Source organism: Sorex fumeus, unplaced genomic scaffold (genome assembly GCF_029834395.1).
Source record: "Sorex fumeus unplaced genomic scaffold, SorFum_2.1 ptg000063l, whole genome shotgun sequence".
Lineage (NCBI taxonomy): Eukaryota > Metazoa > Chordata > Mammalia > Eulipotyphla > Soricidae > Sorex > Sorex fumeus.
In genome coordinates this window covers 51,271,096-51,293,667 of record NW_026606120.1, presented here as the reverse complement: position 1 = coordinate 51,293,667, position 22,572 = coordinate 51,271,096, and the positions used below count along the sequence as shown (strand labels likewise).

At 49.2% G+C, this 22,572-nt stretch overlaps 1 protein-coding gene across 2 annotated transcripts in view; it reads right to left on the bottom strand.

The window, feature by feature from the left end:
- Window positions 1–3,690: 3,690 nt before the first annotated feature.
- The window catches only part of ADAP2 (ArfGAP with dual PH domains 2), a 30,547-nt gene continuing 11,665 nt past the window's right edge, over window positions 3,691–22,572 (bottom strand). Inside the window, exons 6-11 of one of the 2 annotated variants that reach the window (XM_056126951.1) lie at window positions 15,461–15,607; window positions 10,304–10,387; window positions 7,666–7,728; window positions 6,108–6,185; window positions 5,259–5,487; window positions 3,691–4,253 (exon numbers count right to left, since the gene is read on the bottom strand). In XM_056126951.1, coding sequence (XP_055982926.1) covers window positions 4,222–4,253; window positions 5,259–5,487; window positions 6,108–6,185; window positions 7,666–7,728; window positions 10,304–10,387; window positions 15,461–15,607 — 633 coding nt within the window. In that variant the 3' untranslated portion in view covers window positions 3,691–4,221. Of the gene's footprint in view, window positions 4,257–5,258; window positions 5,488–6,107; window positions 6,186–7,665; window positions 7,729–10,303; window positions 10,388–15,460; window positions 15,608–22,572 lie in introns of both variants that reach the window. The other variant, XM_056126950.1, reaches the window with a different exon arrangement.

Here is a 22,572-nt window from a genome sequence, read left to right as displayed (position 1 = left end):
ATATATACATAAACAAAAATTTGACATTTTAATGATATAATTCAGTGGCAACTTGCTTCTATTCCTTGTTTGATGCTTCTGTTTATTTATCGCATATTAACTATCTTTATTGCATATGCTATCTTTATTTTTGAAAGTGATTTTCCTCTAGAGGTCTTTTTTCTGTCCTTTCACACTTAAGCACGTGAGGCATGTGCTCCAACCCTCAGCCACATTCCCAGCACTTCAAAGCTATCATTCTTTCCTTGTTTCCCAGGAGAAACAATATTCCCTTGTGTGCAATGTATCCTTTCCCTCTGGCTGCTTTCAGTATCTTTATCTTGGATTTGCAACGGATTGAAAATAACCACTTGGTGTGGGTTTCTTTATATTAATCCACCTTCACAGTTACTGAGTTTCCTGACTCTCTGCCCGTCTTCACCAAACTTAGAAAGGTTTCAATATGTTTTCTAATACATTTTTGTCTGCAGTTTTTCTTCTTTTCCTGGAACTCTGATGATGCATAAATTAGAGCTGTGTTGGCAGTGGGGGGGGGGGGGGGTACTGTGCTCAGGGCTTACTCCTGGCTCTGCACTCAGGGATCGCTCCTGGCAGAGCTAGGGGGACCAAGTGGGGTGCCGTGGATTGAGCTTGGATGGGTCCAAGGCAAGACAAGCCCTTTAATCCTTGTTCTGTCTCTCTAGCCCTGGTCTGTTTGCTCTGAATTCATGGTGCCAGGGATCAAACCCAGGGCCACGCCTGAGGCATGTGTCTCTGGGGTCCTTACTTGGTCCCTTTGAGGGATTCCTACCTTCCTTTCACCCCTTTTCATGAGGAGTGAACATCCCTGTTTCACTCCTAAGGTAGCTATTTACTCACTGCCAATTATTTTTTCCAGTTATTTTTCTTCCCCTCTAGTCTACAAATTTCTTAGGGGTGGAACTATGCTTTTATTGACCTTCTCATTCCCAGCACTTAGCAGAGCACAGCAAACAGAGCTCACATGTGTTTTTTTATTTTTTTAAAAAAAGACAAACAAATCAACTGACCCTAAATATGCAACTAAGACTGCTTGATCTGGATCTTCCCCAGGTGCTCTGGGCAGCTGAGGAGGATGTGCTCATGTCTCCTGAGCAGATCAGCTTCAAGGAAGATGCCCACATGGGGACGGAGACATCATCCAGAGGATAAGGTACTCGCCTTGCACTTGGTTGAACTAGGGTTTGATTTCCTGGCATCAATGAGGGTTCCCAGAGCACCACCAGAAATGGTCCCTGAGCACAGAGCCCTGAGCATGCCTGGGTGTGGCCCAAACCCACTCCTCCCCACAAAGGAAAACAGAAAAAGCAGAAAGAAAGAATGATTTCCTGGGGCTGGAGCAATAACACAGGTGTGACCCAAAAAGAAAAAAAAAATGATGTCCAGTGGCATTGCTTGTCCTCTGAAGGAAGCAAGCCATAAAAAGTTGACTCCCTCTCTGCTTCCTAGAAAAATCAAGAGAAAACACCCAATTTCTCAATGCTTCCCAGAAAAATAAAAACACCCAACTTCCTCCCACACATCACTGAGGAGACAAAGAATCAGGACAAAGGTCTGAATATTCTGAATCTCTAACACTTCAGCCATTGGAGATCTTCTTCAGTTCCTCCTTCCAACCTTCTCTCCCATCAAAGTTCCCATTCTGGGGCCTTTAAATGTCTTCTTCCCTCAGTATACTGTCTCCTGTTTCCTTTATCCTGTTCCCTTTGTGTGTATCTGTTTGTCTGTCTCTCTCTCATGCTCTTACACTGGTAAACCCCAGCCCCCTTCCTCAGTCTTTCTGCAAACAAAGGAGGCTTCCCTCGCGCATTCAGTGCAGCCCTGTTACCTCACACTCCCACAGCAGCCTGGACTTCCCCTTTCCGAACACTCACCTCATTGTCTCACACTGCCTCTGAGGCCGCTGAGGCCTTGACACTGTCATCTCTGACAGCAGGAACCAGATCTTGTGATTCCAGACTATTCCCAGAGTTGGGCACAAAGATGACACCTGGTAGGTGCTCAAGACCCTTGTGGCCTCCGTTGAATTTCAGCAGTTAGACTCAACTTCCTCATCCTAGTATGGGAGCGGGTGAAGGAGTGGTGATGCTGTGAGGTACCACTGAGCTATCTCCCCCTGTCTACAAGGTTCTCATTTGCGATTTGTTTGGTTTGGTCTTTTGGTTTTTGGGGCACACAAGGCAGCACTCAGAGGTTACTCCTGGCTCTGTGCTCAGTAAGAACTCCTGGCAGTGGTCATATAGGATGCAATATAGGGTGCCAGGGATCGAACCTGGTTCAGCTACATCCAAGGCAAGTGCCTTGCCCACTGTACAGTTTTCCTAGATTTCTGGTTTATGGCAAAGTAGCCCCTGGCACATGGGCTGGGTACTTGTCAGCCCTGGGGTCTGAGGAAGTATTATCCTCAGTTTTTCTCCTTCTAGGGCACAGGGATATGCAGACAATAGGGTCTGATTTGTTGGTTTGTTTTGTTGTTTTTATTAGTCAGACTTTGATGAATCTGAAATGTTTACAATGATGGAATGCCTCCAGGAACCATTTGGGTTTTTGGTTTGTTTTTGTTTTGTTTTTGCTTTTTGGGTCACACCCAGAGATGCTCAGGGATTACTCTTGGTTCTGCACTTAGGAATTAGTCCTGTCAGTGTCTGGGAGACCATATGGGATGCTGGGGTCAAACCTGAATTGGCCACATGCAAGGCAAACGCCCTACCCACTGTACTATTGCCTCAGTCCCTCTAGCAATCTTTTGGATGCATGTAGATAAACCATATTTAAAGAGTGAAAAGTATGGGGCCGGAGTGATAGCACAGCGGGTAGGACGTTTGCCTTGCACGCGGCCAATCCGGGTTCGATCCCCAGCATTCCATATGGTCCCCAAGCAGTGCCAGGAGTAATTCCTGAGTGCAAAGCCAGGAGGAACCCCTGAGCATTGCTGGGTGTGACCCAAAAAGCAAAAAAATAAAATAAAATAAAGAGTGAAAAGTAGAGGTTATGTAAAAGATTTTCCCCAACTTTTAATTTGAAAACTTTTACATTTATAGAAAATGTGCACAAATAGAACCGGAAAGACCATCTATACTTCATCTGCACTCGTTAGTTGCTGACATTTGCACAAAGGCCCGTTTTCTCTTGCGCTCTGTATACATTCACATTAGAGATACAAGTATATACTTTTTACATATGTATGTACACAGACACTTATTTTTGCTGAACTACATAAGTCAGCTGTAGATATTACATTTTACCCCCTCAGACATTCTCCTCTACAAATACAGAAGTATGATTATCTTAGACTTTTAGCTAATATACATCCATATTCAGATTTCCCCTACTATGTATTTTATTTTGTTTTTTGGAGCCATACCCAATGCTCAGGGCTTACCCATGCTCTGCGCTCAGGGGTCACTCCTGGTGGTAGTCTGGGTACCTTATGCAGTGCCAGAGATCAAAACCAGGGCCCTACCTGCTGAACTATCACTCCAGCCCCCAGCTATTGATTTTAATAATGTTTTTTTTGTTTTGTTTTGTTTTTTTGCTTTTTGGGTAACACCTGGTGATGCACAGGGGTTACTCCTGGCTCATGCACTCAGGAATTACTCCAGTGGTGCTTGAGGGACCATATGGGATGCTGGGAATTGAATCTGGGTTGGCCAAGTGCAAGGTAAACACCCTGCCTGTTGTGCTAATCGCTCCAGCCCCTAAATATGTTCTTTATCTCAATATTACTATGTCGTTCAGGATCCATTCAAGAAGTATGGATTGTATTCGGTTGTTATGCCCTTTCTTGGGGGAGCCTACTTTATCTTTCATTTTTAGAATCTGGCCCAGCTGTTTTGCAGAGAATCCCAAACATGCTTTTGTCCAATTCTTTCGTCACGGTCTCTCTTCATGATCCTGATTAAAATCTTTATTGCTTTGGAGCAACATCCCACTTGTGCGATGCCATTGCTGCTCCTTTTCATTGCAGTGCCTTTACTTCAGCAGTCCTGAGGACAGTTCCTAGACCCTTGACCTCCAATGCAGGACAGTCAAGAGGCCCCAGGAACCAGCAGGTAAAGGCATAATCCTCAGTCTCTGCAGACTCACTGTCAGCGCTGGCTGCCCACAGCAGGGCACTCCTGCAGGGACACTAGGGTCGAGGCGAGAATTCTTCCTCCCCACTGGAGCTCCAGGTGGCCAGTGGCCAGCACAAGCCTCAATGGGTCACCTGCTGTGGCTGGCACCATCTGTGGACGCTGCTGCAGGGGACAAAGGGAAAACTGAGGGGTGGCTATGCACACACAGTGACCGAGGGCACCAGGAAGATAACAGAGTAACAGAAGGGAAGGGCAGTGCTAGCTGGACGCGCGGACCAGGAGAAAACAAGACTCAGCCAGCCAGGACCAGAGAAAACAAAGCAACGAGCTTCTCCAGCAAACATGTTTCCAAGGCTCTGTATTAGCGTGGGGAGTTTGGAAAGGTCAGACGCCAAAGGCCTGGGTATTTCTCCCATGTGGCCACCTACTCAGTGTCTACTGGTTTGTTTCTGGGATACAGCTGGTGGTGCTTAGAGGTTACTCCCAGCACTGTGCTCAGGGCAGTAGCTAGGCAGTTCTGGGACTCAAAGCCAGGCATCCCACATGTGAAGGCTGCCTTCCCTCCCATTAGGCTCCCTCCCCGGCCCTTAATCTCTACTCTATACCCGACACAGAACTTCTCCCTGAACCCCAGAAATTACAAGTGTCCAGCTCAAGCTCCAAAGGGCATTCTCCAACCCTCGACTTTTCTTTCCCCGCGGGGTTATCAGCAGATGGGTAAGGGGAGGAGAAGCAGGAGAGAGGGGACGGATGGGATAAGGGAAAAGGATGCTAAAAATATCCTTCCCAGTGGGAGTGGGTGGAACCCAACTCCCAGGCACTGCCCGGCAGGAGCCCTCAGAGCTAAGAATAACAAGCCAGGGTTTTCTCACGAGAAAAGAGAACTGGGCTGCTTGGCCTCTGGGCTGAGCTGAGACCATGTTCCTCAGGGCCAAGCCTCCGCAGATGCTGATGGGGAACGGCTCCCTGTCTCATCCCCAAACTCAGGGAGGGCCCACAGGCATTGCTGGGCACAATTTGCTCTTTCCTTTGGCAGCAGGAGAAGAAATGGAAAAGGCCATCAGGAGCCATGACCTAGCGCAGGTGCTGTGCAGCCCCCCCAGATAGCCCCCAGTAGCCCCTCCTGCCCTAGCACATGCGGCCACCCTCGACCCAGCATCTTACTGAGGAGGTTGAGGGGTGTCAGGGGGCGGGCCAGGACATCCCGGAAACTCTCCAGCCACTCCCGCTGCTCCTTCTCGCTGGGGCAAGTGAGGACGAATCTGCGCTCGGGGGTGATCACGGTGAGGCCGGCTTTCCAGCGGTTCCCCCGCACGCCCTTGGGCAGATCCTCATGCACCTCGTACCCCTGCTCCTTGCTGCCCAGAAACACCTGGCCCTGCTCAAAGGCATCCTGGAGAGAAAGGATACGTGGTCATCGAAGCCTGCCCTGGGGCAGAGGGTACTCCCCGGGCTCTGCTGTCTGGAGTGTCATCGACGGGAAAGGGCAGGGGGGAATCTCTGGTGGGGATTCCACCTAGGTGGGACCCCAGACTTGCAAAGTGCAAGTGGTCATATAAATCCTCCACATCCTTCGTTCGAACAACACTTAATGTTTGGGGCGTGCTCACTGTGCCTCAGTGACTCGGGGGTGCCTTGGGGAGTCATTTCATGCATTATCAGGTTTTTCAGAGGAAACTGAGGCATGCTCAGCCCTCCTCCAGGGGAAGCCTCTGGGACCCAGAGAGCCCAGTTCCACGCCCCCATCTACTGTGCTTCACAGTTGTCCCCATTCCCGCCCTTCTCAAAAGGGAGCCGTGGGGACCTACACCCAGATGCAACCATGGCATGGTGGACTAACACCAAGGGCTCCCCGAGCATGAGGGACAGAACGGCTGCCCCCACAGAGATGACGCAGACAACAGAGGGGAGCGTGTCTTCCACCAGGCCTCGCCCCTGAAGCTGACCAGCAGGGACCCTCACCCATCCCCCCATCTGTGGGGAGACCCAAAGGAGGAGTTGGCAGTGTCTTACCAGTGGGTGCTTGTAATAGATTAGCCTGCGCTCCTGGGGGTCCAAGGCAAACCACCTTTTCTTGAAAGGCTCTCTCTGCTGCAAAAAAACAGATCCTCTTATCCAGGTCAGCAAGGCTGGGCTCCCCAGTGGTTAGAGGCCCAGCCTGGCATGGGCCAGTGCCACTTCACCGTCAGACACTCCTGCACTTTCCCTGAGGCCGCCGAACTTCCCAGGCTCTGCCCATCTGCCCACCCGTCGCCGGCCTGCAGGTGAGGCTCTGGCTTGGCAGACTCACTCTTCTCTCTCAGGCTGAGACCAGAGGGCTCAGAAGAAGGAAGCTGGGGAAATCGGAAGTGGCTACTGCACGGTGATGCTGACAATGCAGCCTTGGCCAGATTGTAACCGAGGTCAGGGGAAAGAAAGTTTCGGGGGCAGGAGCTAGGGGAGATGAAGGAAGGAAAAACACATGCGACCCTCTGCCCCCATTCAACCTCCGAAGGCTCCTTTTCACACTGATACCTAAAACGTTTCTTTTTTTGGTTTTCGGGCCACACCTGGAAATGCTCAGGGGTTATTCCTGGGACCATATGGGATACCAGGGTTCAAACCTGACACACACACACACACACACACACACACACACACACACACACACCCTCACACACTGGCTGGAGTGGCTCAGAGCACCTGCCTGGCAAACACACGGACATGAGTTCAAACTCCTGGTGCCCCAAGTGGATTGAGTGTGACCCTAGCAGCTCTGCTATTACGATCCATACTGCAGTCAGATGTGTGCAGCTACCAAATCAAGGTGGGTGAGCACCCTAACCAGCAAGGTGTCCCTGCTCCACAGAAATACCTGGCAAGCACCATGATTTGTGTGCTTCAACAAAGACTGTGAGCACAACTAGAGGAGTGAGGACTCAGGGAGCACTGTGGCTGAGAGGGTCCCCAGTGAGTACCCTGGCTAAAGAGAAAAGGAATACACCAGGATGCTGTTCCCTCTTCCCTTCTTCTCCCTCCCTGCTGCCTTCCCTCACAATGGCTGCACGGTCTCCCCAGAGCCTGCCCTGAACCTTTCAGCCAGGCTGGATTTGAGATGTGTCTCCCTGCAGTTCCCCGGAGCTCCTGCCCCTGGGGACCATCCCTGGGGGTCAAGAAAACAGCCTTCCTGGCACCCCAACATGGATGGAAATTGTGCTTCCTCAGACCAATCTGAAGGCCCCATGTCACTTGGTCAGGCCTGGGAGACGGCCAGAACTGGTACATAAAGGTTCTGGACAGAGCCACAGTCCCTCACGGTGTCCCTTGTTTCTTTCCCAGGACAGGGGTCATTAGAGGCGGCGAGGGGGAGAGAAGCCAATGGTGATAATTATGAGGTCTACCCAAAGGCATACACTGGGTAGCCGCACCCCAACCAACCAGGCCCTTGGCCCTTCAGTCACCCCAGGAAATCTCACACAGTGGTTTACTTCCCTTCCTGCCCCCAGATCCCCATTTTGTGCCTCCCCTGCCTCCGCCCCCACCTGCCCACTGGGCCAGGGCCCTTCACGTCCCATGGAATGGTAGAAAGTACCTTTGGGCCCGTCTTTTCCATGAAGCCTTGTTTGAGGTAGTTCCAGGTGATGAGGGGCGCGAGCTGGAGGAGAGAGACACAGGCGGACCCGCTGATGCACAGCCTAGGAACTCGAGGCTCCCCCACTTCCCCGGGTCCCCAGCAAAGAGGAAGTGTGGAATGGGGAAGGATGTGTGCACGGGGTTATATGTGGATGTGGTCTGGGCACAACACTCGGATTTCAACAGAGCCAGCTGACAGCATCCCAGCTGTTTGTGCAGGTTGCCCGGCTGGCCTCATCATGCTGAAGGACTCGGCACAAGGACGCCTTCAGGAGCCTTGGGAAGAGGATGTAGGAGAGGCCCCCCCAGGGCCCTGCTAGCATCCAGGGGCAGGTCTGCGGGTAGGTCTGCGGGTCTCCTATGACCCAGGCAGTTCTTGTTTGATTTCTGTGGTGCCAGGAGTGGAACCTAGATCTCTCATGCGTGCCAGACATGTGCTTTGCTGCTGACACTGGTCCCCAGCGCTGGGTACAATGCTAGACCCCGCTGTGAGGTGGGTGTCGCCACCCACAAAGAGCCATAGCACATCGGGGAGGGCACTTGCCTTGAATGCGACTGACACAGGTTCAATCCCCAGCACCAAATACGGTCTCCCTGAGCCCACCAGGAGTGATCCCGGAATGCAGAGCCAGAAGTAAGCCCTGAGCATAAATGGGTGACCCAACAACAACAGCCAAAAAAAAGGAAGGAAGAAAGGAAAAGAAAAGAAAAGAAAAGAGGTCCAAGGCCTGGTTGGATTGTCCCAGGCATCTTGCTGGTCAGGTGAGGATGTAAAGTGGCACGTAGGCTGATGAACACAGGTAGCACTTCTACCACTGGATCACGAGAATGAGGTCTACTTTTTATTTATTTATTAGCTTTTTGGGTTACACCTGGTGATGTTCAGGACTCACTCCTGGCTCTGCACTCAGGAATTACCACCCCTCCCCGCGCCCCTCTCTGCCCGCCCCCACCCCCCACCCCCCATCTCAGTGCTTGGAGAATCATATGAAATGCTGAGGATCAAACCTGGGTCAGTCACGTGCAAGGCCAATGCTGTACCTGCTGTACTATTGCTCCGGCCCCTGCTTTATTATTTCTGTGAACCGATGTTTAAGGTGACAGGGATCGAACTTAGAACCTCAGATGCACAGAACATGCACACTGTAGCATGGAGCTAACTCTCCGGCCTGGTTTCTGGATCTCGATGTCTGAGCTAGGCCTGAGCAATTATCCAGAACGTCACATGTTATTTGCATTAGACACAGTACAGGGTGGAGGGGGTCGGGAGGAAAGTCCAAGGGGAGAAGAGAGGGGAGGAGGAGAGGAGGGGTGCGGTAACGGTGACTATGGAGGATGAGGGAGGGGTAAGAGGACACAGAGGACACTGGCCAGAAACCAAACTATTCTCTCTTCTGCCCGGGTCAGCAGAGTTGGAGAAGCAGCCCAGATACATAAGGCGGAGCGTTTGCACTTTGTCCTCCTGTTATGGGCAGCGCCTGCCCCCGCCCCCACCCCCACTCCAGTGCTTCCCCAGTGCTGGGCGCTGACTCGGCAGCTCTGAGGGCCCTGAGCCACAGAGTGGCCATCGGGGCAGAGTTGGGCTTGGAGTGGAGCCCACTCCTGACACTTAGCTCCTTGATCTTTCTAGAATGCTCTAGAAGGGTCAGAGTGATACTACAGCAGGTAGGGGGATTGTCTTGCATGCAGATGACCAAGGTTCAATCCCTGGCATCCTCATGAGACTCTCCAGGGGTGATCCCTGACTGCAGAGCCAGAGCCAAGAGGAAGGCCCGAGCATCACTGGGTGTGGCTCAAACACCACCTCCCATGCCCCAAAACAGAATGCTATAGATTCCAGACCTTCCAAACTTGGAATGACACAGCAGTTAGGATCTCAAAGGAGGACCTAATGGTTTGGAAGAAGAACTTTCCAGGATTTATGGGGTCTTGGAATGGGGGAGGGAGTGCTTCGCACACCTGCAAGTGCTCAGAGGTTAATCCAACCAGGCTGGGCAGTGCTTCATTCAGGAATTACTCCTGGAAGTGCTCGTGAGATCATATGGGATGCCAGGGATCGAACCTGGGTCAGCCGTGCAGAAGCAAGAGCCCTATCCACTGTACTATATCGGTTCAGCCCCATTCATTTTCGCCACCTCCATCATCTGGAACACTATCTTAGAGAGGAGCTAGGAAGACCCTGTGGAAAGCCCCTTCCAACTGCCACCAGGCAGATGTTTAACCAGATGCTAAGAGAGGTGATGCAGAGACAAGAATGAGCCTTGAGCACTGCCAGGAGTGGCCCCCAAACCAAAAGGATAAAAACAAGAGTAGAGAGGTCTGGACCCTCAGCACATTGATGGCGGCAGATCCTCTGAGAAGTGGAAGGCTCGTGGAGAGCACCCCACCTACCGCCTTGCCCTCTGGGGGAGCTCTAGTCCCTAAACCCCCAGAAGAAAACTTTCCTTTTCTCCTTGAAGTATCCAGCCCCATGTCTCAAGGTCTGTCCTGCAAAGCAGCCTAGCCTGGCCCCTGAACATCTTCAAGGTCGGCACTCAGGGAGAGGCGGATGGAACAGGAAGGCGAGACTTGGAAGTTGGGGTCCACACTTAACTCACCTCAGACTCGGGGAGCTCAGGAAAGGCTCCCTTCAGGTACTGTAGGCGAGCTGCACGGAGGGCATTGAACCAGTCCACTATCTCCTGCAGAGAAGGTGGGGGGCAAGCAGATGGACCGTGAGACCCAGGGCAGCCCAGCCTGGTGTCAGGAAGCTAGTGGGCACACACGCCCAGCACACCAAGGACAGCTTAGATTGTGATAGTGGATTTGGGTCGGGGGGAGAGGGATGAAGCTCAAACCTGCTTCTAGGAGAGCTGCCCCACCGACTCAAACCTTTCCACCCGCCACCCGGAACTGCAGTCACACTGGCAGCCATGCCTCCTCTTGACCACAGAGTCTGAACTCCAGTTATTTCTCTCCCTTAAGAATTTGACATCCACGGCCTCACATGCTGGGGGGAAAGGCAGCTCAGATAGAGAAGGGATCATCAAGAATGGGGTGCTTGGAGGGCCCACTTGGGATGGGAGATGCATGCTGAAAGTAGACTATGGACTGAACATGATGGCCACTTAGTACCCATATTGCGAACTATAATATCCTAAAGAAGAGAGAGAGTAAAAGGGAATGTGCCTGACACAGAGGAAGGATCATGGTAACATTGGTGGTGGAAAATGGGCACTGGTGGAGGGATGGGTACTCGATCACTGTATGACTGAAGCCTAAGCACGAAAGTTTGTGAGTCTGTAATTGTACCTCACGGTGATTCATTAAAAAAAAAAAAAAAGAATTTGGCAACTAGAGGCAGAAAGACCTGCTCAGATAGCTGCATTGTGACACTCTGCTGTGATTGGGAAATTCCTTTGCTTATAGTTTCAAAAAAGTGAAACATAATTGCCCTTATGCAGGCCTCAAACTCCTCTCAGGAGTTCTCAGCAATCTTGTCCTGGGAGTTAAAACCTTCTGGGGTCGGTACAGTTGGCACTCATTCCTGAAGAAACCAGAAATTGAGCTCCCATCCGACTCAGCAAGACTGGGATGCTGGAAATATAATCTAGGGGCCCCCAAACACAATCCAGTAAAGGCATCTGCACTCCGATGTTCATTGCAGCACAATTCACAATAGCCAGAATCTGGAAAACAACCCAAGTCCCCGAGAATAGATGAATGGATAAAGAAACTGGTACATCTACACAATGGAATACTATGCAGCTGCTACGAAAAATGAAATCATAAAATTTCTTAGATATGGATGGGCATGGAGAGCATCATGGTGAGTGAAATGAGTCAGTGGGAGAGGGAGAGACATAGAATGATCACACCCATTTGTGGGATATGAAAAAGTAATCTGAGTCTAATGCCCAAGGACAGTAGAAATGAGGACTAGGAGGACTGGTCTATGATTGAAAGCTTGCCAGAAGTGTAGGGAGGGCGGGGGAGGAGACAGAGAGAGGGGAGTTAGGGCAGAGAAGAGACGTCTATGACAATGATAGTTGGAAATGATCGCTCTGAACAAGACCTGAGTGCTGAGAGGAGGTAAAGGGACATATGTGAAAATCTTCCAGTTCCTGTGTTACAAACCATAATGCCCCAAAAGAAAGAGAGACAGAGCAGGAGAGGGAGAAAAGAAAAGTGTCTGCCATTGAGGCGGGCTGGGGTGAGGAGCTGGCAGGATGGAGACTGGGGACATCCGTGGTGGGAAATGTACACTGGTAAAGGGATGGGTGTTGGGACATTATATGCTGAAACCCAATCATAGATAACTTTATATCTGACCATGATTCAATCTAAAAAATAATTTTTTTTTTTTGCTTTTTGGGTCACAACCAGCGATGCTCTGGGTTTGCTCCTGGCTCTGTACTCAGGAATTACTCCTGGCAGTGATCAGGGGACCATATTGGATGCCGGGGATCAAACCAGGCTGGGCTGTGTGCAAGGCAAACACCCTACTCACTGGATTATTGCTCTGGCCCTTCAATTAAAATCTTTTTAATTAAAAATAAATAATTAAAAAATTAAAAAAAAACCTTCTGGGGTCTCCAGCACTAAAGGAACTGAGTCACTAAAGATCAGTCCCAGTTTTCACTTTAGAAAGTCTCTTGGGCCTGGGGCTGGAGATAGTACAGCAGGTAAGGCAGTTGGCTTACACTCGGCCAACTGAGTTCAATCGTTCAATCACTGGCATCCCCTATGCTCCCCCATGCACCACCAGAGAGTGCAGCATAGGAGTAACCCCTGAGCATCACTGGGTGTGGCCCACAAACAAACATCGTCTCTTGAGCCATAAACTAAGGAGTCCGAGGCCAAATCCAGCCTGCATACAGGTTTGTTCAGCCCCTAAAGTTTGATTCATAAGTCTCAGCCTCCCACACAGGCTGGCTTATTTGCCTTAGAGCTGACCCTGCACTTTCCAATCACCTGCCTGGCTCCTGCCACGCATCTCTGCAGAACCCCTTCATGCCCAGCTGGGCATTAAAGAAAAGAGCTGGCCAGACTTAGGTGCTTAGTACCCCACAACAGGACAGTGGAGGGGAGACAGTGATTGTACATGCTAGAGGCTATGGGAACCCTACCAGGGCACTCCTGGCACAAGGGGCGGCCACAGGAGCCCCGCCAGTTACAACGTTGGGACAATCCCAGAGTCTGCCTGGTCTGGTGGCCTCCACGCCTCCAGCTGCATAAGACCCAAAGTCAGTTGCAGTCAGGGAGGCTTCAGGAAAAAAGATCCACAGGAGATTTCATGCCAATGCGGAGACTTTAGAGAAAAGAACAGGTGTGAGATTTCCTTGAGTCCCCAGTACCATAGAACAATGTACCTGTATTAGAGTATATGTGTATGTGTGCTCTTTCTCAGACATATACATGTGTGTACACACATAACACTATGAATGCCCCCACACACATCATGCTCTCTGTCTTGAGTCTGATCTCTCAGGAGGCCCAGAAAAAAAATCTAGGGGGGGGTCATGACCAGCTATGGTCAGAATTTATTCTTCACTCTGCACTCAACAATCAGTCCTGGTGGGCTCAGGGGACCATATGTTGCCGGGGATCAAACCCGGGTCCCCTTTAAGATGATTTAATGTCTATTTTCCACCATAGTCAGTTAATTCTTTCTTCTTTTTTCTTTCTTTTTCTTTTTTTCCTGGTTTTTGGGTCATACTTCCCGATGCTCAGGAGTTATTCCTGATTCTTCCCCTTGGGAATTATTCCAAGCAGTGCTCGGTGGATCATAGAGTGCCAGGGATTGAACCCAGATCAGTTGCGTGGGTACTATCTCTCTGACCCTCAAATTTGTATATCCCTCAACCATCTTCTAACTTTCCTGGACAACACCACAAGTCTCCTGTCTGGACCCCACCACAACCTACACTCCATCATACAGCACTTTATTCCCCAGCTCACCCCTCTTGGTTAAGAAACTCTGGAGAGCCACCTGTTCCCAGAATTATTGAGGATTCACATTCAGAGTGCATCCAGGATGAGCAAGTGAATAAATAACAAGGGTGTGGAATTGCCCAAGAATTGTCCTTGACATCAGTCACAGTTATAGGCAAATCATAATTGATGTTTGCAATGTACATCATATGTAATGAAATGTCTTCAATTTCATAATTCAGGATTCCTTAGCACTTAAAACCTTCTATGGGAGGTCAGAGAGATAATACAGTAGGTAGGGCGCTTGCCTTGCATACAGCTGATCTTGATTCAATCCCCAGCACCAGGGCCGGAGTGATAGTACAGTGGGTAGGGCTGTTTGCCTGAGAACTGCACTCATCTTGCAAGCAAATGAACTGGGTTCAATCCCTGGCATTCTATATGGTCCCCCATGTACTGCCAGGAGTAATTTCGGAGTGCAGAGCCAGGAGTAACTCCTGAGCATCGCGGGTATGACCAAAAGAAGCCAAAAACTTAAAAAATAAAAAAAAATCAATCCCCAGCATCCCATTGGGTTTCTGAGACACAGCAGAAGTGATTCCCTTGAGCACAGAGTCAGGAGTAAGCCCTGAATACCAGTGAATGTGACCCCCAAATAAAATAAACTCCCCCCCCCACCAAAAAGAAAAAATAAAACAAACAATAACAACAAAACCTCTGGGATCTGAGTATAAGAACCCATGGGGAAGTGACTGTCCCTGAAACCCATCTGGGAGGGCATGGCCATGTCCAGCTCTCACTGTGATCCCCCAGTAGTTCTGCACAGAAACCATGGAGAAAGCATGGTGCCTGCATGGTGCCTGCTGGGGGTCATCCCTGGCCATTTCCCAGCGATATAGGGTTTACTGGGAAGATCTAGTCCCACCTCTGGTTCCAACTCCTACTGCTATGACTCCCCCCCTTGAAGAGGCTCGAGGGATGATAAAATGATGGAGGACTTGGGAACTATTGGCTGTGCTAGCAATGTACATAACAAGAGCAATAACATGGGTGGGGGATAAAACATCTCCTGGGGTGTTCTGAGAATTAAGAAATGATTCTTAGCATGGCTGTGTGTGGCCCCAAAACAAATAAACAAAAAATTAAAGAAATGATGCTCAAAGCTATTGAGATAGCTCAATAGGTTGAACATGATATTAGACCTTTTGTAAACCTGCCCTTCTCTGACAGGCTGACTTCCTGCAGGGCTCTTCCTCACGGGTAATGTGTATAAGGAGTGCCTAGAGATCCTACTAAAATTCAGTTTCTTTCTTATTTGGTGTGTGGGTCACACTTGGTGGTGCTCAGGGCTTATTCCTGGCTTTGTACTCAGGGATCGCTCCTGGCATGGCTCAGGGAACCATGTGGGATTCTGGGGATTGAACCCGGGTTGGCCACAAGCAAGACAAGCATCCTTCCCAGTGTAGATTGTTCCAGCTGTAAAATACAGTTTCTATCTAACTCAGGAGGTCCAGAATGGTGAGTTCTCAGGCCACACCCACAGGGTAGGTCCAGGGCCCCACACTGGGCAGTGGAACACTGGCTCAGTGCTGCTGGATCCTGTCCCCTGCCTCCTCTCATGAATCTTGGGCACTGCCTGGCCTCATGCCACCCCCAACATGAGGCCCTGCCGTTTACTGGCCGTCCCTGATGGTGCATGCTGCTGAAACCGCCTGGCTCCCTGCCAGGGTCCTCTCACTGCCCTCTACAGACCTTCATCACACCTGCCAGTGCCCCTCCAGGAAAGCCAGCAGCAGCCACTGTCTAGGAAACAGGTGAGCTGGGCTGGCCTGGCCTCTCACCTTGCCGTTCTCGTGGTACACGAACAGGTTCCGGAGGTGACCATCTCTTCTGTAGGTGATCTGCAGCCCGTGGGGGTTCCCAATCTTCTCTGTCTGGAAGGTGGCGTTCAAGTCCTTGATGCTGATGACAGCTTTGGGTCCTTTACCCTGGGAAGGAGAGAACAGAGGCTCAAGCTACTGGTAGCCATTGGTGTCTTCATGGGTTTGGGGCCTCAAAGCAAACAAGTCACCAGAGGCTAAGCCCACAGGCATCAGTGCTCAAGTGCTCATGCCAAGTACACAGGCATCCCGTGACTCTCTTTCTTCATTGACCCACCATGCTGGTCCTGGCCACTGGGAGAGGGCTTGGGAAACACTGCAAGAAGAATCCTGAAGCCAAGGGTTGAAGCTGGGTACAAAATAAATGAATAAAACTAAGGGAGAAATGTAGTGGGGCATGGGGGGAATATTTTGTCCCCCACACTATCCTCAGTTCTCAGGGTTCTGAAACAGCACTCAAGCACAAAGGGCTTCATTTCATCATGGATAAGAGAAAACTCAGTCTTAGAGCTGTGAGAGCCACATGTTTCTATTAAAATTGTAGTTAAAAAGGGCCGGAGTGATAGTACAGTGGGTTGGGCATTCACTTTGCACATGGCCAATGTAGGTTTGATCGTCAGCAGCCCATATGGTGCCCCAAGCCTTCCAGAATTGAACCCTGAGTGCAGAACCAGGAGTAAGCACTGAGCACTGCTGGGTGTGGACCCCCAAACAAACAAACAAAAAATATTACAGTTTAAAATGTGAAAACTGGGGCTGGAGCGATAGCACAGCAGGTAGGGCATTTGCTGTGCAGGCGCCTGACCTGGGTTCGATTCCCAGCATCCCATATGGTCCCCTGAGCACTGCCAGGAGTAATTCCTGAGTTCAGAGCCAGGAGTAACCCCTGTGCATTGCCGGGTGTGACCCAAAAAGCAAAAAAAAAAAAAGTGAAAACTGGGCTGGAGCAATAGCACAATGGGTAGGGTATTTGCCTTACACGCGGCTGACCCAAGTTCGATTCCCAGCATCCCATATGGTCCCCTGAGCACTTCCAGGAGTAATTCCTGAGTGCAGAGCCAGGAGCTACCCCTGTGCATCACTGAGTGTGACAAAAAATCAAAAATAAAAATAAAACGTGAAAACTATTCTTTGGTGACACTCAGTCCCATTTCACATAATCAGTAGCCTCCTCTAGCAGGTATGGACAGGAGATGCAGAACATCTTCTTTGTGCTCAGGGATCACTCCTGGCAGTGCTCAGGTACCATATATGGTTACAGGGAATCAAACCCAGGTCAGCTGTGTGCAAGGTGCTGTACTATGTCTCCAGATCCAGAACAATTCCATCACCAAAGAAAGTGGATGGGCTAGTCTTCTAATGGAGGGAAATTTGGTCAAATCTATTGCTATTACCTGTAAGTTTGTATTTGAGACTTTATCTCAAGAAAGTTTATGCATTACGTGCAAAAAGCATTACTGCCATACTTCTTATAGTAGTTAAGATTTTAAAAAAATAAAATAAACCCAATGTCCAGTAATAAATAAATAAATTGGGGCTGGAGAGATAGCACAGCGGGTAGGGCGTTTGTCTTGCAAGCGGCCAACCCGGGTTCGATTCCCAGCATCCTACATGGTCCCCTGAGCACCGCCAGGAGTGATTCCTGAGTGCAGAGCCAGGAGTATAACCCCTGTGCATTGCCAGGTATGACCCTCCCCCCCAAAATAAATAAATAAATAAATAAATAAATAAATAAATAAATTGAGTCAAATAAATGAGCCAGGGCACATGCATACAATGAAGTATCACCACACAATTAAGACTACAATTTATATCAATATTACCAATATGACAAAATGTCCCTTATATTCATGTTATTCATGAATGATAAATATCAAGTTTTAGAAAAGGATGGAGCAGTGAGAGCCATAGTATAGCAGGTAGGGTGTTTGCCTTACATGTGACTGACCTGGGTTTGATCCCTGACATCCCATAGGGTCCACCAAGCACTGCCAGAGGAGTGATACCTGAGTGCAGAGCCAGGAGTAACCCCTGTGCATTCCGGGTATGCCCCCCAAATAAGAACAATAAAAAACAAAACAAAACAGTTTAGAATTGATACTAGAAACCTAATAGTACAAAAAAAGTACATGCTGGTGCATATAAAATATAGACATTAGGGCCAGTGAGCTAGTCCAAGAGGTAAGCCCACTTGCCTTGCACACAGTTGACCCCAGTTCAATCCCTAACACCATACAGGGTCCCCAAATATCTCCAGGGGTCACCTTGAACACAGAGTCAAAAACTGAGCACTGAAATGTATCTCCTTGTCCAAAAAAGACAAACAACACTATTCACTTTATACAGATAAACTATAGAGCTATCCTCTTAAATATACTAATGCAGGTGTATGTGTACATCACCCCAGAGAGTTCCTTCATGAAGTCAATCCCATCACCACCTCATCCTCTGAGAGCCACTGTCCTGGCTCCTATCAGCACACAGTTTGTCCTGGTCTCAAATTCACATAAATGGAATAATCTAATACATTCATCCAGGGGGGCCACGCCTGGTGATGCTCAGGGGTTACACCTGGCTCTGCACTCAGGATTACTCCTGACCATATGAAATGCTGGGGATCCAACTTGGGTCAACTGCATGCTAGACAAGCGCCTTACCTGCTGTATACTCTCCAGCTCCATCTAATACATATTTTCTAAGGCTTCAATTGCTCAGAATAATAATTCTAGATTCACCCATATTGTCACATTTATTAGTAGTCCCCATAAAACAAAAGCTGAGTAATATCCCATTGGGATCTACTACAATTTCTATTTGTTCATGCATTTGTGGACAGGCATTTGAGTTGTTTCAGGTTTTCATTATTACAAATAGAAATTTTACTGGGGCCGAAATGATAGTACAGCAGATAAGGTGTTTGCCTTGCATGCATTCGGCCTGGGTTTGATTCCTGGCATCCCATATGGTCTCCTGAGCACCACCAGGAGTAATTCCTGAGTGTAGAGCCACGGGTAATCCTTGAGCATCACAGGGTGTGGCCCAAAAAGAAAAAAATAATAAAACTTTTATGGATATATATATATATATAATCTTATTGTGGGCCTGTATTTTTTCTTTTATGTATATATTTTGTTTGTTTGGGGGCCATGTCCAAAGATTTTGAGGGGTTATTCCTGGGTCTTCATTCAGAAATTACTCCTGGCAGTGCTTGGGGGACCATATAGGATGCTGGGGGATATAACCCAGGTTTGCTGTGTGCAAGGTAAACGCCTTCCTGACTGTACTATCGCTCTGGCCCCTAGACCTGTATTTTTACTTTCTTAGAAAATTCTATGAATTTAATGGTTTGGTAATGATTATTAGAGTATGTCTAACTTTATTAAAATGTGTCAAATTGGAGCCAGGTTTGTAGTTCTGGTAGTGGAACATAAGGCTGTGGATCTGATCCAGGGAACTGCATAAAGAACAAACCAAGCTCCTTAATCAAGCTTGCCAGGGTGGCAGCTCAGAGGAGCACAGCAGCCTTGCGGGCATGAGCCCATGAATGTCCCCTTCTCCAGCACAGCCCCACGAGCCAGGTGTGATCTAGAAAGCACCCCACTGGGGGATCCCCAGCGCCATGACCAAATTGTCTCTGGTCCTGAGACCATATATATGTGAGCATCAAGTGTGCGACCCCATTCATGGAAACAACAAAACATCAACAGCAAAACAAAAAGGGAGGGAGAAAATAATAAACATAGTCAAATTGATGGAGCCAGAGAGTTAGCTCAACCAGCTGGGGCACACGCTTTGCGCCCAGGAGGCCCAGGAGGCCCAGTTTCGATCCCATTATCACATGACGCCTAAGCACCACCAGGTGTGATTCCCAAGCACAGAGCTGGGAGGAGCCCCGAATACAACCAGGAGTGGCTCCAAGCCCAATTCTTAAGCAAAAATTGCCAGATAATTTTCTAAAGCTATTGTGTCACTTACAGTCCTAGCAGCAATGCACAAGCGTCCCAGTTTTTCCACATTCTTGCCAATACCTGGTACTGTCAGCTCTTTATGTTTGAACCATTCCGGGGGTGTGGAGGGTATCTGATTGTGACTTTTTTTTTTTTTTTTTGCTTTTTGGGTCACACCTGGTGATGCACAGGGGTTACTCCTGGCTCTGCACTTGAGTTACTCCTGGCGGTGCTCAGGGGACCATATGGGATGCTGGGAATCGAACCCGGGTCGGTCGCGTGCAAGGCAAATGCCCTGCCCATTGTGCTATCACTCCAGCCCTCTGATTGTGACTTTACTCTGCATTTCCCTCACTGCTAAAAACACTGAGCATCTTTCCTTCTATTTACCAGACTTTAGGTTTCCCTCATGCACCCTTGTTTATCCTTTGCTATTGCAGTCTTTCTTTCCCAATTTTTAAGTTTTTTTTTTTTTAAATGTGCACTGGATAGTAACAGTTTGCTATATTGAGAGATATATTCTTTCTCTCCCCCCTTTCCTTTTTTCTTGAGATACACCCATTGGTACTCAGGGCTTACTCCTGGCTCTGCACTCAGGAATCACTCCCAGCAGATTCAGGGGACCATATGGAATACTGGGAATTGAACCCAGGTCAGTCACATGCAAGGCAAACACCTTACCTGCTGTACAATCATTTTGGTCCCATGACATATACACATACATACACATATATACATATTTGTGTGTATATATGTGTGTGTGTGTGTGTGAGCATCGCTGGGTGTGACCCAAAAAGTCAATACAAATATTGGCACACCTGGTGATGCTCAGGGCAGTGCTCAGGAACTATATGGGTATATGGCATATGCCAGGGACCGAACTCAGGTCAGCTGTATGTTGTATGTGAGGCAAATGCCCTTCCTGCCATACTATCACTCTGACCCTGAGATATATATTCTTAATTTCATTTTCTTCTCTTTTTTTTGAGGAGGGGGGCAGCAGTCCCAAGTAGTGTTCAGGGGGCACAAGAGGTCATTCCTGGTGATTCTTAGACAAACAGGCTGGTGATTCAATGAAAGTGCCCCATGCTGGGGATCACCTATGCCAACCTGACTACTCAGGGAGCCATGTGGTGCCAGGGATCACACTGGAGGTCAGCAGCATGTTAGTTGTGGGCATCAACCCCTATCCTCTTTCTTTCTCTCTCTCTCTGTCTCTCTCTGTTTCTCTGTCTCTCTCTATCTCTGTCTGTCTCTCTGTCTCTGTCTCTGTCTCTGTCTCTCTCTCTCTTTCTCTTTCTTCTGCCCTCCCTACCCCTCACTTCTCTCTTTCTGGAAACAGAAAGATTTATTGGAAAACAGAAGGGAAAGTAAAAGAAGTTCCCCAGCTGGGGAGGAACTTAGTACAGGACTAAGTCCTTCATTGACTCTAGGCTCTGCGCTCAGGGATCACTCCTGCTGGGCTCAGAGGACCATATGGGGTGCTAGGATGAAACCTGGTCAGCTGTGTGCAAGGGAAGTGCCCTACATGCAGTGTGAAGGCTCCGTCCCAAACACTGGCTCTTGTTAGTTGAGGTCCTCACCAGGGGTTGCTCCCCTTGTGCTCAGGGTGCTTAGACACACTGGCTGGGTGTGAGCAGACAGTGGCCTGTGGTACTGGGAGCCACAGAGCGGTCAGGCTCAAGCAGCAGAGCGGCTGGGGTGATACCGGTGCATGTGGGATATGGGACTCGAGCTCACAGTCAGACATGCGAGGCCGACGTCGCTCCACTTCTCCAGTCTATCTCAGACTCTGTTTACTTTTGGGGCTACTTTACTCTTTTCTGTTAAGAGAAGTTATCTTGGCCAGAATGATAGTACAGTGGTAAGGCGCCTACTCTGGGATGCGGCCAACCCAGGTTCAATCCCTGGCACCACATATGATCCCCCAAGCACCACCATGAAGATCCGAGTGAAGGAGTGCACGAGGGCGCGTGCGCGCGCGCTCACACACACACACACACACACACACACACACACACACACACACACACACGAGATACTCCAGAGATTTAGGCACTTGCCTCATGTTTACCACAACCACCTTTCCCCCAGCAAAGAGAAAGGATTAGCCCCGGGGCTGGAGAGATAGGTTTGCCTTGCAAGCAGCTGACCTGGGTTCAATCCCCAGCACCTCCAAGCACCGCCAGGAGTAACTCCTGAATGTAGCCCCCTGAACATCACTGGGTGTGACCCAAAAAAAAGGATTAGCCCCTCAACACTGTCAGTGTTGTCTAACGCCTCCCCCTCCTACACACAACACACACACACAAAATGAAGAGTGGGGGGCGGGGTAAATGAATGCTGGCACTGCAGAAATGATTATGAAAAACTTGACATTTGGGGGGCTGGAGCGGTAGGAGAGAGGATGGAATATTGGCCTTGCCTGGTTTTGATTCCCATATTCCATATGGCCCCGCGAGCACTGCCAGGAGTAATTCCTGAGTATGAGCCCGAAGTAACCCTTGAGCCAGGTGAGGCCCCACCAGGCAAAAATATAAAATAAAAAATAAACACTATACATTTGAGGCCCTCCCGTTGATCATCGATTTGCTCGAGCGGGCCCAGTAACGTCTCCATTGGAGACTTTGTTGTTACTGTGTCTGGCATATCGAATACTCTCGGTAGCTTGCCGGGCTCTCCGAGAGGGGCGGATACATTTGAGAAGATAAATTAATTAAAAACTTTACATTTGAGAAGAGAGATTTAAAAAGAAGAGAGGCAATGTGTTCTATTTTCAGATTGTTTGAGGTTGTGACAATTAGGTCTTTTTCAGCCAAGGACTGGAGAGAGTACAGAGAGGTAGGACTCTCGCCGTGCCTGCAGTTGACTCAAGATCCCTGCACCCCCACACAGTCCCCAAAACCACCAGGAGTGATTCCTGAGGATCACTGAGAACCAGGAGTAAACCCTGAGACAGCTGTGGCCAAAACCAAGCCAAATCCAAGTTTTCCAGCCAAGGATGCTTCCCCTGGGTCCTAGACATAGAACCTCCCAGGGTCCCCTGACACTCCTCAGGGGGCAGCATTCCTGCCTTTGTACCTAGAACACTCTGTCTGTTGAAACCAAAGAAAAAATCCTTCTCTC